The sequence below is a fragment of the Haliaeetus leucocephalus genome, unplaced genomic scaffold (genome assembly GCF_000737465.1).
Source record: "Haliaeetus leucocephalus isolate CR32 unplaced genomic scaffold, Haliaeetus_leucocephalus-4.0 Scaffold964, whole genome shotgun sequence".
Taxonomy (NCBI): domain Eukaryota; kingdom Metazoa; phylum Chordata; class Aves; order Accipitriformes; family Accipitridae; genus Haliaeetus; species Haliaeetus leucocephalus.
In genome coordinates, this window is record NW_010973400.1 from 3,782,350 (window position 1) to 3,797,717 (window position 15,368).

Here is a 15,368-nt window from a genome sequence, read left to right on the forward strand (position 1 = left end):
TCGTCTGAGTAACAGGAATAGTTAACAAGACCAGACTTAATTCCTGCTACTGTGTTGAAATGCAATGGGCGATAGCATCTATTTATGTGCCTCAGATAATTAACCTCATCATAAATCTCAATAGCGTGTTCACAGCCTTTTCTTATTCCTTAATGCTGGGGAGCATTGTCGTTGTCTTGGGCTTATTTTGAATAATGAAGGCGTCTTCCCCACCCCTTTTCCCCCCCCCCCCTCGTTCCTGAACCTCTCCCTAGTTAAAACCAAGCCCTGCGGCTGGTTTGGTTTTTGGGGGGCTGCATCCCCCGCACTGGGCTGGTGGGCTGAGCTTTTATGGTAGGAGAAACCCCAACCCTTGCATCTCCATGTGAGATAGCACACGCGCGTCACCGTAAATCCGCCGGGGAGGGCGGTTTGGTGATTTCGGTGGGAGGAAGGTAGGGGTATGCAAAATGCCGTTTGTGCTTTGGTGTTTCTGCTGTAGAGCAGGTCACACACCGGCTGCAGATGCTCTGAGCACCGTGGGGTCATGGCTACATTATCTAGCTCAGAAGTGAAAACTAAAGTCTATATATAGCAGGTCTTGATAAGCTTGCTTTAATAGCGAGGATTTGGGTCAAAAATATCTCTGAGGCTCTGTAGTTTTTTATATATATCTCTCTATGTGTGTGTATAAAAAATCTGTATCATATATAGATATATAGAAATATGTATAAACACACATCTATACACACATATATAAAAATGTCAGGGTGTATATATGTACACACATAAAATATCTATATCAGATATATAAAAATATCTGTATCATATATCTGTGTATATATACACATACACACGTATATATTAAAAAGAGATATAAATATATATCAGGCTATATTGTTTTTATATAGAGAGAGAGAGTTGTTGATATATCTATATGAGGCTGTATAGTTTATATATTGATTTTTATATATATGTAAGTCTATACCTATTTGGCTATATCAGGGCTGTGACCTGAAGGTGCAGTTGTGAGGTCTGGTCTAAACTGCGTTAGAAATTGTTAAATTTTAGGCCAGCAGGAAAGACCCTGTGGCTATGATACTCCTCCATAAGCAGCTATTTTTGCTGACGTGGCTGAGGGAAGGAGGAGTAGTCCCTGTAGTGACAGAGGCACGCTGGCTCGCGAGGAAACCCGAGGTATGCTTACCTCGCTTATCTCTGCACCTCACCTATGCTTCATGTGCTGGTTTAAAACAAGGCAGTGTTCGGCTTGATAAAACAAGGTTAATTAGCTGTTATGGAAGAGGTGTGGCTTTATTGGAAGGTTTAACTCCTGATCGCTTAGTAGCCACGAGGATGAATGTGCTTTTTGCATTTCTCTCGAAGCTGAAGGGAGGAAGCCCTTGCTGTCTTGAATCAACATGTCTCAAGGGCTTTTCTGGAGGAAGCTCTGCCTTTTTGCTCTTCAGGTCCCTCACCAGATCTTCATCCACCCAGCGCTCCCCTGGTGCAGGGTCTCCCGTCCTGTAATGGAGTCATCCCAGCCGTCTGCACTGGAAACGGCTCTAAATGCGATCGTAGGTGCTCTGTTATGGAAATACTCATCTTGATAGACGTGCTTTGGTGACTCACATCTTAATCCAGCTCCTGTTCAAGGCAGTGGCTGCGATGCAGGTGGACGGGCGAGCGCGGTGCCATCTCCCCTGTTCCTGCAGCCGTGCGATGGTTGAGTACCAGGTTTTTTCCTGTGCCGAAGAGCACAGGAAATTTTACAGTTAAATTAACGTGGTTCGTTTTAGAGCACGTGTGCCTTGACTGGAGCAACCTACGGGTCTATCAGTCTTTATTTGCATGGCGGGTGTTGAGCACGTTATTGGTGCTGGTTGTCTGTGGAGCTCCTTGCAGCCTGGACTCATGAAAGGTTTTAATAATAATAATAATGATGATGATGATTATGATGATGATGTTGATTATGATGATGATGTTGTCTCCAAACAAAAGACCAACCAAGGAAAAGCAAAGCACGGCTGTTTGGGGATGGGGGAGAAGCTTTGCTAAACCTTCGCCCCGCAGCCCCAGGAGGCTGCCGACCCCCGTGCCTCACCTGTAGCTCTTCTGCCCCTCAGGCATCGACATCCTGAAGCTGGTGGCGGCCCAGGTGGGGAGCCAGTGGAAGGACATCTACCAGTTCCTGTGCAACGCCAGCGAGCGCGAGGTGGCGGCCTTCTCCAACGGCTACGCCGCCGACCACGAGCGCGCCTACGCCGCCTTGCAGCACTGGACCATCCGCGGGCCCGAGGCCAGCCTGGCCCAGCTCATCAGCGCCCTGCGCCAGCACCGCCGCAACGACGTGGTGGAGAAGATCCGAGGCTTGATGGAGGACACCATGCCGGTAATGGCGGGCTGGGCTCGGCGCGCTCTTGGCCGACGCGGCGCGCGTCTTGGCAGGCCGTGGCCTCAAGCTTAGCGAATAGCCCAACGGTTGGACTCCGCGCCCCCCCCCCCCCGGAGCTCCGCAGGGGCTTATATTTAAGCTTTACGTTGCTTTCGAGCAAAGCTTGGCCACGGTTTGCCAAAAACCTTATTGAAGTTTTGGCAGGCTCTTGAGTCCCGCGTGTTGTGGTTTGCGCGTTATCTCTGAAGGTCGCCGGGAGGAGCTGGTACTTGAGCCCTTGTGCTGGGGACGTGGAGGGAAAAACATCTCCCTTTAAACTTGCTCTTAAATGTTATAACTAAATGCCCAGGACTTTGAGAGGGGCCAAGCACCCTTGAGCACTAAAAGTTGCCCTTGTGGAGTAGAGAGTTGCTTCCTCCAAGGTGGTGGCTGGTGGCATGGGGGAGTCCATGCGTGCTGTCCTCCAGAGTTTTTGCCCTTCTTTGGCAGCTCTGGCCTTAAAACAACCTGTCCCATATTTTGGGAGGAGAAAGAAATTGGTGCAGAATATCCTGCAGTAGGGTCTCGGCCGGGTGTAAGTTGTCAGGAGGTGCCTCGGTGACCTTTCCAGTTTGTTTTGGCTACCCCTGCCTTACCTGTCAGTGTGCTTTTGGATTTTTTGGCTCTGATAGTTCAGTGGTCTTCTGGAAGTATTTGTAAAGGTGATGAATGAGGCTTCTTCTGAATGTGGAAGCCAGTGGGACAACACATGGATGCAGGTGTGGGCGGTCAAGGGAGGGCTCTTCCCCCTAAACCAGTTGGTGACCCAGACCCAAAAGGGAATGAGTGGATGCCTGCAAACCTCTCTGACACTTGGTGGAGACCTGGCAAGGTGGACCTTCGTGTATAGTAAAGCTTGTGGGGCAGGATGCTTGTCATGGCAGGGGATTTCCAAATCCTGTTTTGACCATCCCAAACTTGCCGCTGTAAGAGGGACCGTGGTCTCTTCACCATGTTGTGTATCCCGTGTGGCTTCATTTAGTGTACCAAACATCTTGGTCCCTCGTAACCATAGCGTGAAATCACAGGTTTCAATGTGTTAGCAGGAGTCCTGGGCTTGTGTTTTTGAGAGACCCCAAGTCAGGTGCCTGCCAAGCATTGCCCCATGCATCCTGCCCAAATTTTGGATAGGTTTCCTTTCGCCAGCTGCCCGATCGCTCCTGCTCCCATTCAGTGGCTGTTTTCTTCCTTCCAGCTCCTGGTAATTAAGCAGCACGTAGCTTTCTCATTTCCTACCATGCTCCAAGATATTTTTTTTTTATATCAGAGATGGAAAAAATAAAATTGAAAGCCTGAGGCAAACCTATGGTTAGGAAAAGAAGAGGCAGAGAAAATTGTCGTTTTGCACTTGTGAATTAAAGTTTCCAGTATGTGCAGTGTCCCAGAAGGACACATTGTCCTTTTGCTCTCCTGGAGCAGGTAGGACCCTCTCTCCTCCTAGTTACTGCTTTGACTTTGAGTACTACAGCAAAGCACTGGGCTGGGACATCAGATAAAACGTGGGGCTTGTTCATCAACGCCTTGGGCTGTGCAGTGCTCAATGCTCCTGAGCGTTGTGCTGTTTCGGCCAAGACTATCAGGCGGTGCTTCTCAAACAGCACAAAAATGCAGGTGGTGGCTCCAGGAACAGGGTTTATTGGGTGACTTGTCAGGCTGGTGGACTCCCAATGATGGAGTAACCATGAGCTGTTGGCTTGCGTATGCCCATAACTCTGAAAATGCAGTGAGCGGATGCTCCAGAGAATGGGCAGATCCAAATCTCATGGATAATTGTATGCAAGTCTTCTTGACTTGTGACCAGCTCTCCTGCAAGACATTTCTCTTTGGTTTTTTAGAGCAGTGTGTAGTGTTCCCCAGCATCCAGCAGCACTGAGAGCCTGGTGGTCCCCCGTGGCTTTCACTTGTTTTCCTAGAAATTGGTAAAATTGGGTCACTGATCTTTTGAGCAGGTGGCTCAGGTGGGCCCACATGAGAAATGGGGCTCATTTCAGCAAAGGAGGTGTTTTTAAAAATTCACCTGAGCTGGCACATCCTCTTCCCCCATGTATGTGATCAGGCTTTTTCAGATGAGCATCCCCCATGATCAACCTTGGGTGTTGGCCATTCCTCTGCCCTGAAGGTCCTGGACCGGTTGCTGTGCTGAAGCAGCACGTGGGATGTCAAAACTCAAAAGCACCCCGGGGTGCAGGTTCAGCATGGCAGCACATTGTGTTTCTGCAAGGTATTACCTGCTGTAACCCGTCTACCTTCTCTCCCTGTACTGGCTCCCACACCGTGGGTGCCGGCGGCGATGGAACAGCCCTGGGAGGGACGCAGAAAGCTGTGGGAAGCAGCTTGTGCAAGGAAGACCAAATCCCTGGAGCCTCGTGCCGGTGGCTGAGCTGCATCACAGCGGTCCAGACCGCAAGCAGGCAGGGGAACCGATTGCTCAATGCCGGGAGCAGGCAAATCTGCTGGTTGGAAAGCCTTTAATTAGAGCTAATTCAAGTTTGACTCTCGGTGATTTGTCTGTCCAAGCGCAGACAAATCGAGGCAGTTTCCCTCCGTACCAAACCGGTTTGATCTGAAGGAGCGGGTCACCCCGCTGGTGACAGGCATGGGTGCTGCGCTGCACCTCTCCACCATCCAGCCCTGCAGAAATGGTCTTGAGGGGGGAAAAAAAAAGACAAAAAAAACCCAACCAAAAAACTCCAACCCAACCAAAAAACTCCAACCCAACCAAAAAACACCCCCCCCCAAAAATAATAAAAAGAAGGTTTTGTGCTGTGGAGGGAGTGAGGACTGTCAAGCAATGCAAATGCATGCATCCTCCCTACAGCTAATGGCATGATGCCCTTGGGGTGACCCGAGCCAGCAGTGAGCCTCTAATGCGTGCCAGCGTGTCCTCCATGAGCCCGGGAGGGATGCACGGGTGGCTGTGCTGTCCGTGATGCCTTTGGCCCTGCCCGACATCCCTGGGTGAAAAAGGGGGGTTCCCCATCTCTCCCCACGGTCCTGTGTCATAAGAAAGCACCAACACCCCCAACTCATAAGGAAAAATTGTATTATTGAATGATGTAGCTCTCTGACGGCAAATCAGTACCTTAAACCTAGCCAGCCTCCCTTCACCATCCCACCAGCTATTGTATTCTTGTCCCAAATCCTTTATCTGGCATCTGGCTTCAGCCTGTGAAACCTGAAAGCTGCTCTTTCTTGTAGTGCCCCATTCTCTCAGCAGCCTTGCGAGCTCTGAAATCCAAATATTTACAACCCCCGATAGGAACAGGAGAATTAATGGGAGTCTCTGGAGCGTTACGGTATGTGGCAGGAACATTTTCCTTCGGGTAGGGAACAGCTCCACTGAAGACTCGCCGGCTTTTTTAGCTGCGGGAGATTATGCTGGTTTTGCATCGCACTGAATGAATTTAGGTTAAAACGAGATTAGCCCTCTGAATCGCTTTGCTAGCGTTTTTTTGCAGCTGATCCAGAAAATATGGAGTGTGCAGCAGGTCTGGGAAGGTTTTTTGGGGTGCGTTTAACTCGCAGGGCTCCTGTTAAAGGTTGGCCCTGGCTGTGAATGCTTCTCCAGCTTGAGGTTTGCAGAATTTTTCCCCTTGCAGGCAGGCTTGCCGGGCAGCGGCATGCGAGCCCGGGCACTGTTTAGCGAGCAGAGGCACACCCTAAATTAGTGGTGCTGACAACTACAAAAATAGGGGATAGAGAGGGGGGGAGAAAGGGAGAGGTTTTCCACTGCTGTCCCAGCAAATTGCAATTCCCCATTTTGGGGGTTAAATTGGAAAAATTTCAGTGTAGCGCAGGCACTGGGTAATGGGATTTTTTTGGGGTGCCTGACAGCATTTTGCAGATACCAAGGGGTGTCAGTGCTCGCCTGGGCTGGCCTGGGGCATTGCTGGCACAGCTGGCCACCTTGGCTACCGTGAGCAATGCTTTAAGCTCTTATCTCCTTATTTATGGCTCTGCTGGCCTCAGCTGAAATATTTCAGGGAATGGATGGAGGGGAAGCAGACAGCCTTGCTCAGGGCATTCAGCAGCGCAGCCTCAGCAAAGCTTAGAAAAAATAATAAATTAATAAGGGAGATGTTGAAAATGGAGAGGGGGAGGCTGCAGCCCCAAGCCCAACGAGATTTAGGTCTGTGGATAATCGCATGCTGCGGATAATCCCATGAATCAGCAGATATGTCAGGGCTGGGTGTGGTGTGAGGTTAAACTGTGGGATTTTCGGGGGGTGCCAGAAGGGAAGAGGATGTGAAAGCAGCCCCGTGTCGAGGCATGTGGCTGTGGCAGCGCCTTGTGGCTTCTTTTATTCCTCTTTTGCAGGTCGAAACCCAGGGGTGAGGGTGCAGAGCCTGGAGCAGTGTTCCCCAAATCTAGTCCCCAAGAGCTCCTGCCCATCCCCTGGGTTTCCTCTTTTGGCAAAGCAGAACCAGGCTGGACCCAGTAATTAGCAATTAACTTTGTGCTGCGTTAACCTCGCGTGTCAGCGGTGGAGCGAGGGTGAAGTTGTTGGATGGGTTACCCGGCTGAGGGGCTGTGGTCCGAGGGCTGGGAAGTGCCCAGGCAGCCAGGAAAAAAACCCAAATTGCGTGCAGTTTTTCCTTCTGGACTTGCATCAGGTTTTATTTGAGGCACAAAGCTGTGGGATAAAGTGGCCGGGGCTCTGCAGAAGGGGTAAGGCTGGTTGGGTTTTGCTGGAGTGGGCATCACTGTTTTCCTTCAGGCTTACTCTAAACCATGAGTTGATTTTTCAGCAAACCGAGGTTGGGTTTGAACCAGGCTGGAGAATGTGCAATACACAAAGGTTTAATAATTTATAAAGTAATATAAATAATATAAACACAAAAATACAAACTTTATAGGAGATGCAGTTATATTTGAGGTTTTCCTGCTGTGGTAGCCACATCTCCTTGGGTCTGTGTATTTGCAGTATAATGGGCTTGGGAGTGTAAGATGAAACTAGAAGATGGCGAGGTCATAACAAGCCGAGCTCGGCACTGACTTATTCAACCTCTAATTGAGTTTGAAAACTCTTCATCACGGCTTCATCGACTCTTCATCGTGGCTTGAGTTGAAAAAGTGGGTGGGCAAATCCATAGAAAGGAGAAGCCACCAGGAGCTCTCACGGAGACACCATCTTCTGCTTGGAGAAGCACTTGGCCCGTGAATGGCTGGGGCCAGTGGGGAGGAGCTGCTTCCTCCATGGAGGGCTGCATTTTGGTCTTGGCGTCTAAACCCTCCCCAGACCCAGCGTTGCCTGTCCTGGGTCGCGTCAGGCTTGACACGAGTAGCTCTTCTGCAGGGCTGCCTTGTGTTGAGGGATGCCGGCTCCACCGCAGAGGTGATGTCGGGTGCTCTTCTGAAACCTGGCCAGTGAGGTGAAGGACATGAAGAGGACATTTGGGCTCTTCCCCACCCCAGGGTGCTGAGCACCCTCGTGCCCTTCCCATCCTGGCGAAGGGCTTGCCTTCTGCTTTGCAGCGCCTGCTCCCCGTCGCCGCATCTCTCTGCCACTCCGATGAGACCTTGTGGCCTACCCAGTGGTGTTTCACCTTCCAAGGTCTGGTCTGCCCCAAAGGCAGACCCCCGAACACCACGTGCAGCATGAAGCCGCTCGTCTGAGCGGATCCCCCCTACGCCCATGGGGACCACAGCGAGAGCATCCCTCGCTGCATCTGCAGCATCGCCCGTGTGGGGCTGCTGCCCAGCCCACCCTGCCCCGTGTGCTGGGGTTTCTTCTCCTACATCCCCTACGGAGGCTTAACAGACCTGGGAATAGGGCTGGTGTCAGCTGGGTGTCATCTTTTGGCAGGGAATCCGGGAAATGGCCACCTCGGTGCTAAATTTATCCCCCCCCCCACCCCAGGAGGGGGCACAGCCACCCTCAGCAGCAGCAAACCTGCCACCAGCTTTTATTACCACCTGCAGGAGGAATTACAGGGAAGCGTTGCCTAAGGGAGGGTTTGGGTTTTTTTAGTGCCTATGACTGCTCCTTCCTAACATTAGCACAGCAGCTGCAGTTTCTGTTCGTCCAAGTTGAGCTTTTATTGCGGTACAGTAAAACAAAGGCAGAAAATGGGACCAACCAGTTCAAGCAGAGCTGTTGGGAGCAGCTGTGAAAAGAAAACAAAGCCAAGCCTATGTCATCTTCTGCACCCACCCCCTTCTGTCCCCTTTTCTTCCTTTTAGGAAGGACCTTCAGACACCCTGAGCTGCTTAGAGCATCCTCCCAGAGGCACTGGGATCCAAGAGGATGTCGGTGCTTGAGCCGCATCCTAAAGGGCTGGAAGCACACAGGAGCTTTTAGGATTTTTTTTTTTTTTTTTGGCATTGCAAATCTCTTGCTGCAGTGCTTAGGAAAAAAAAAAAAAATTGGCAGAGTGCCTCGGTACGACTGACCGGTCGCAGGAGGCTGCTGATGCATCAAAGCTGCCGCGGCGCCTTTGGTTTTCAGGCAGGACCGTGTATCTAACAGTCTCCCATGTGTTTGTCTGTGCAGGTGCAAATGCAGCCTCAGTGGCAAGCGCAGGACCCCTGCAATGATGACGGAAAGGTGAGAAATGCCGTGGCTCTGCAAAGGCAAAAGAGCTTCAGAGGGTTGGTTTGGGTTTTTTTTTCTTCCTTCCAGTCAGAGCTTGGTTTCGCTTGAGCACTGCTGTTCTTAAAAACAGGAGCGGCCAAGGTGGTTTCGAGCAAGTGAGTCATGGCGTGGACTATGAATGGTGTATTTTTACACCTATTCCACAGGCTTCACCTCGCAACAACCTTTTGCTTTCCCCGGCCTTTCAAAACCCTCGTACTCGCTTTCTTCCCGCGGTTTAAACATTAACACTCATCCAAGCATCCTGTTTGCTTTGCCTCAAGCTTGCAACCGTTCAGCTATTTGGAAAGCTTTGGGCTCCCGGGATGCCTACAGTCAAATAACCTCAGCTGCTTTAGCAGCTGTTTAATTAAACTCTAAATGACTCGCTTCTGGGAAGGGTTTTTCCCCTCTGCTGGGAAGGCAGAGCTGGGGCAGCCGGCTGCTCCGTGCCCTCCCTGCAATTGTTCCTTGGCCGTCGGGCTCCTTTTTGGAAATCGGGAGGTGGGTTTGTGGCTGGATATTAAATAGATGAGTTGCACGAGGAAAAACTAACCCCTAAAGCCTGTTTGTTATTTTTTTAAAGGGGAAACCGGAGCATGTTGCAATTTGGAAAGTGGCCAGTTGCTGTTCTGGTCCTTCCCTTGCTTTTCCCCAATAGGCAATAGGCTGATTCTTGTCGATGAGCTGTAGTGGAAAGGGAGTTTCAGAGGAGAAGGCAGATTCTTTTAATTAAAAATTAAAGCTGACTTTTATTTTTAACATGCCTATTGCGTAACATGCTGAGCTAGAACAAATCGTCCCCTGTTTATTTTCAATGGGGAAGAAAAAAAAAAAACCCCCAAACTTCTATTCTACCAGGGACAGGCTTCAATGTTAATTTAATGTGAACTAATGGGCGTCTCAGCAGACATGTGATTTGTGGGTGGCAAATTCCTCGACACGGATGAGGAATGCGCAGGCACATCCATGCTGGTGCGGAGGTGGCTCAGCAGCTCCCTGTCCCACAGCCTTTAATCCAAATTTTGCATTTTAATCCCTGGGTAGTAAGTAAAAGCGTGTTAGCAGGAATAGCCTGGTCTTCCCTCTGTAGAAGGAGAAAACAGGGTTGTGAAATGTTGTTGGGAGAGTAGGTTGCATGTGGACAAGCCTTGCAATTCTGCTCTGTGGCAGGTCAAGCAGGGATGAGGGGTTTGGGAAAAAGTTAAATATTAGATGGTCCTTAAAGCGACTTGCTTGGGGGGACCTGGGGACCTGCAGAGGTGCCCAAGCTGCTAGCCAGGGATGTGGGGATGCTGCCCTGAGCCTCTCGTCCCTGCAGGGAATGGGAACCAGAAATGCTCTGCTTGAGATTTGCACACCAAGGGGATGCTGAGAGGTGGAGGAGGGTAGATAATGTTGGCTGCTGCCACGGGGGTAGGAAGGAGATGCAAGAAGGAAGATGCAGAGCACAGTCAAATTAGGAAGTAGGTTTACGCCGGCTTCCCAGCACAGCATGTCCCAGCAGTGCTTGCTGTTCCCTGTGTCTTCGGGACCGCGGAGCCAAACGTTTGCCCTTGGCTCGCATCAGGGCAGCAAAAAGCAAAGGCACTTGGGTGACGCTGTGGTCAATGCCAACCCCTGCTTGTCCTTCCCAGTCCTGAACTTGGAGCCTCGTGGGATGGATTTTCTGCATCATGCTTTAATGGGGTGCTCATGAGGGCAAATAAATCATTAACTCAAAACGTTACCAGCGTAGCTGGTCACAGGAGTGTGCTGCAGTGGAGATCCCCGAGGGGTCTCGCAGCTCTCTCCCTGAAGCCTCGGCACTGGTTGGAGGCATGGAGCTGGGCTGTGCCTTGCTTTTAGCAAACAATAGCTATGGAGCAGGTTTCTTGGGCGACCTTACCTGCTTGGGCATCATCACTTGTTGCCCCCAAGAGCTGCTCTTTGGGCTTTAATAAACCCAGAGCGAGAAGGAAAACCAAATTAAAATGCTCTGCTGCGGTTGCATGCACCGTCCTGGTGCTGCGGTTGCTCCTACCAAGAGCGTGGGTTGCGTTACCCCTCCTGCCCGTTGAGTGCTGACGTGCCAAATGCCAGCGCTGATGTCCCCCCCGGGTTACCCCCGGTGCCTGTTCTGGATCAGCAGGTCCCCTGGGAGGAGGAGGCCACCCAAATGCAGGGACCACTTGCCAAGGGTGGGCTGGGGTGTGTTGAAAGCTGGGATGCAGGTGGTTTTGAGCGCGAGCCCATGGCGTAGCATCCCTCTGAGTTAATTTTCCTTCTCTTTCTTTCCCCCAAAGCTGGAAGCTGACAGACTGGCGCTGCCGGTGAGCCCCAGCCCGCTCAGCCCCGCGCCCAGCCCCAGCCCCAAGCCCCCCGAGGCGGCCGTCCTCACCGTGGAGCCCTCGCCTTCGGAGAAGAAATGCTTCTTCGTCGACGAAGCAGAGCCCCTCCTGCGGTGCGACTCGACCTCCAGCGGCTCCTCCGCGCTCAGCCGGACAGGCTCTTTTATTACCAAAGGTACCAAAAATCAGCCTGGGGCGGGGAACGGGAGGACCAAAGGGATGCCACTGTGTGTCCCCTGCGGTCAGCACACGTGGCAGAGCTGCCCAACGTGATACTGTTAAAGTAAATAACTGGGAAAACTGGCTCTCCAGGATATGTTTATCACATCCTCATTCCAGACCAGAATATCCTGTTAGCAAAGATGATACAGATTTGAGAAGGGAAAACACCTTTAAAGACTTTTAACTCTTTGAAGTGCTGCCAGAGAAGTTGTAGCATCCCCGGATGTTTGAGGGGGTTTCTCCTGAGTTTTGGCTGTTGCGTTGGCCTGTGTGTTACTGCACGAGGTGAACCAGAAAAATGTCATTTCAAGATTGAATTTTTTTTTTCCACCCTTGGTCCTGCTTGCTGCAGCATGTGACTTGAGATCTAAATCACCGTTAGTCACCCCCCTTTTTTGAGGGGGTTTAATTTACTGCATTTAAGTTGCTGCATTTCATCTTTAACTTCTGATGAAGGTGAAACACTGAGCTCAGTCAACCTACCAAATTTATACTTGGGTGCGGAAATGAAGCTGACCCAATGAAAACAACTCAAAAGAGCAGAATTCAGCTTTTTTGGCTCCCCTCCTGCCTTCACTTTTCCACATTGGCCATTCAGCATTTATAAATGCTGTATTTGCTCTAGTGGGATCCTGAATTAGGTGCCTCAGCAGCGCTGGCTTCTCCATTTTCTCCCCTCCCCATTGCTCATCACCCTCCACCTTTTCCCTCGATTCTCCTGGTGGTGTGTCCCTCTCCAGAGGTGGCACCAGGGCATGGACCGAGCTCTCTAAGGAGAGCAAGCCCTGGTTAGCAGAGGTTTCTCGAGGGCTTTCTTGACCACCTTCTCCTTTCCTCCTGCAGAAAAGAAGGACACCGTCCTGCGCCAGGTGCGTTTGGACCCGTGCGACCTGCAGCCCATCTTCGACGACATGCTGCACATCCTCAACCCCGAGGAGCTCCACGTGATAGAGGAGATCCCGCAGGCTGAAGACAAGCTGGACAGGCTATTTGAGATCGCTGGAGTCAAGAGCCAGGAAGCCAGCCAGACCCTCCTGGACTCTGTCTATAGCCACCTTCCCGACTTACTGTAGGCACTGGGTCACCACGCACTCTCCGAATATCTGCTAGAGCTAGCTTGGCACTCGTTAAGATGACCGACAATATGCAGGCAGGTTTTGTTGTAGAATATATGGCCAGTATTTTCGTTGAGGTGTCCTTGGTTTCTGGAGGGGGGGCAGTTTGCCAGTGTTGCACCCCTCCACCTTAACTCTATTGCTCAGTCCAAGTCTTTGCACCCTCTGCCCCTTTCCCGAGCATCTCTTCTCCTTGTTCTCATTCCAATCAGATCAGTCGATGCACTTTAAAAAAAAAAAATTTAAAAAAAAAAATGCAGTTAACAAACTAAAAGACCACAAATCTGGTGTAATTTAACACATCAAATCGGGGATTGCTCTGTAACCCACATCTTCTGTCAAAGCTGTCGCTCGGAGTGACCGTCTCCCACCACTTCCCTTCGCCTTGGAGCGGTGAATGGCAAAAACACGCAAAAAAAACCCCAATCGTTGCTGGTTACCGTCTCTTAAAGCAGCTAAGCTTCCCACTCGAGCTGACTTTTTTTTTTTTTAATGTACTATTGTATAGCTCATATCCATTGCTGAGATTTTACTAGCACTGTTATTTATTGTATGGTTTTCACCCGGACAATGCATCGCGCTCCTATAAGCTAAAGCAGAAGCGCTTGAAACGCAGAGAAAAGGGTCAGTCCCACCAACGTTCGAGGTGATGAAAAGGTCCTTTGCCTTCAGTCGAATGTAAGGAGTTATGTTGCCTTGCCGCTTGTGGGAACGGCGGGGGCCCCGAAGGGAGCCGGTGCTGGACGTGGGGAGGTGAAGGCGGCCGCCGGTGGTCCTGCTCTCCTCGTGGTGTAAGACTTAAACCAAGCTATGCTTTTACACTCGTGTCTCTTGTTTTTTATACAGACGTGGCCGATAGGTTCTCCAAAGACCTTGCCCGGTCTTAATAGTCTCTTCAAATCACACTTCACTTTTTATTAAAAGAAAAGAGGTTGGGGGGGTGGGGGGAAAAAAAGCTGCATCGTAAGAAGTCTGTCTGATTATATTTGCAACTATTATGCTCCCGTAATGAACAGTCTGTACTACGCTCAATTTGAAGAAATCATGATACGAGGGTGGCGTGTGCCGGCCCGTGGGAAGGGGTGGGAGTGGGGGAAGAGGGGAATGAATTGAAAAATTGCCTTCCAGTGTACTAATTTATTAATAAATACTAGGTGTTTGTTACTTGACATGATTCTGCATTAACCTCCTTAACGCCTGCCTCCGCTCGGGGACACCTGGGTTGGAGCAGGGGCTGCTCAGGGTGCCCGTGGCGGGGTGAAGAGGGAGATTTTGGGGTTTGGGGGTGGCGAGGGGGTTGTCTCCTGTAGCTCTGAGGCTAAAATGTGGCTGCTTTCCATTGACAGCACTGGCTCGAGTCCCCACAGTCACTGCTGGAGCTCTCTGCAGCCGGGGGGGGGATGCTTCCCTGTGGGGCAGGTCCCCACATGGAGCCAGGGTGGGGGACGGGTGTTAATCCCTGTAGCCGTGAGCAGATCAGATGGCTGATGGGGCTTCCAGGGTTGGTTTTTGCAAGCTCTCAAAGGCTTTGCAAGCATTTTGAGGGGGCTGAAGTATTAATTTTCCAGGATGCAGCTGCTGTGCTGAGTCACTCCTGAGCGAAGGTCTTGCAGTCACAGCATTTCTCTTGCCCTGTTACATGACCAATGTCCTTAAAATCTCCACTTCCAAATAACTCATCCCTTGTTATTCTGTCTACAAATGGAAACCCTAATGGGACAAATGCTTCTGGTTTATTACACTGTCATTTTGTATACTTAGCTCCGGAGTGTTTTCTGTTAACTAGGGTACTGTGTTTTCCTTCTGGCTGGCACTGAAAATTGCTGTTACAGGACCATATGTAGGTACAGGATTAAAACTTTTCAACACACGGGCAGGTGAAGTACAGTGCAAAATAGCAAGAGCCTTTACTGGGAGCGCTGGGGTGGGGTTTTTCCCCTCACTGGCAATGAAGCATTGAGCTCTTGGTGGCTGCAATATGTCTTCAAAGCATCACAAAGAAATAGTGAGCGTGGCTGGTGTGCCTGCCATGCACCAGGTTGCTAAAAGCAGTAATTTGAGGTGGAGCCTAATACCACCTTGTTGGCAAGCGGGTTTTCTTTTTAATCTCTGTGTTGGGAGCGGCGGTGGTTGCTGTCGATATGCCTGGGCAAGAACGGACAAGGGCAGGGAAGGCGTGCAATCGTGGGCTCAATCAATAGCTTAGGGCAAGCACAAACCACCAGCTTTAAATTGTCCTTAGCAGGCTCTCAGGGTGAGTCTAGCTAGGAAATTGGGGATTTGTCCTTTTCTGGTGGTCCAGGTTCTCCCAGGTAAACCTATGGGTGGAAGCACCAGAGCCATCGTGCCACCCTCCCAGGGCACCGCTGGCCCCATCCCACAGCTCCGCTTCCCATCCCGGCAGCCACTCGTGTTTTCTGATGGGGTTTGAAGGTAAAGCAAAAAAAAAAAAGTCTTGGGAAGAGGATTTAGCGGCCAGCTGAAGAAACGCCTCAGCGTGGGCATGTCGTGGAGGTGCCTTGTGCCTCCTCAGCATCTCCTGGCCGAGGAAGCTGTAAAAGTGGGCGCAGGTGGGTCCCTGGGCTGTTGGGATGTATTTAACTCATCTTGGTGACAGGCGATGGGGCAGGCCAGGATTTGGGCAATCCTTGGCCCTATCTGTGCTGTGGATGCTTCCAGCATCATTCCCTCTTTTGCTCGCGCCTGGATGTTGG

General features: G+C 50.8%; 1 protein-coding gene across 1 annotated transcript in view; it reads left to right on the forward strand.

The window, feature by feature from the left end:
• Positions 1–13,823, forward strand: part of TNFRSF21 (tumor necrosis factor receptor superfamily, member 21) — a gene marked incomplete at its 5' end in the record, with an annotated part of 28,986 nt that extends 15,163 nt beyond the window's left edge. The window contains 4 exons of the mRNA XM_010584309.1: positions 2,106–2,371; positions 8,907–8,960; positions 11,273–11,492; positions 12,383–13,823. Of these exons, the coding sequence (XP_010582611.1) occupies positions 2,106–2,371; positions 8,907–8,960; positions 11,273–11,492; positions 12,383–12,612 (770 nt within the window). The remainder of the gene's footprint in view (positions 1–2,105; positions 2,372–8,906; positions 8,961–11,272; positions 11,493–12,382) is intronic.
• Positions 13,824–15,368: the final 1,545 nt, after the last annotated feature.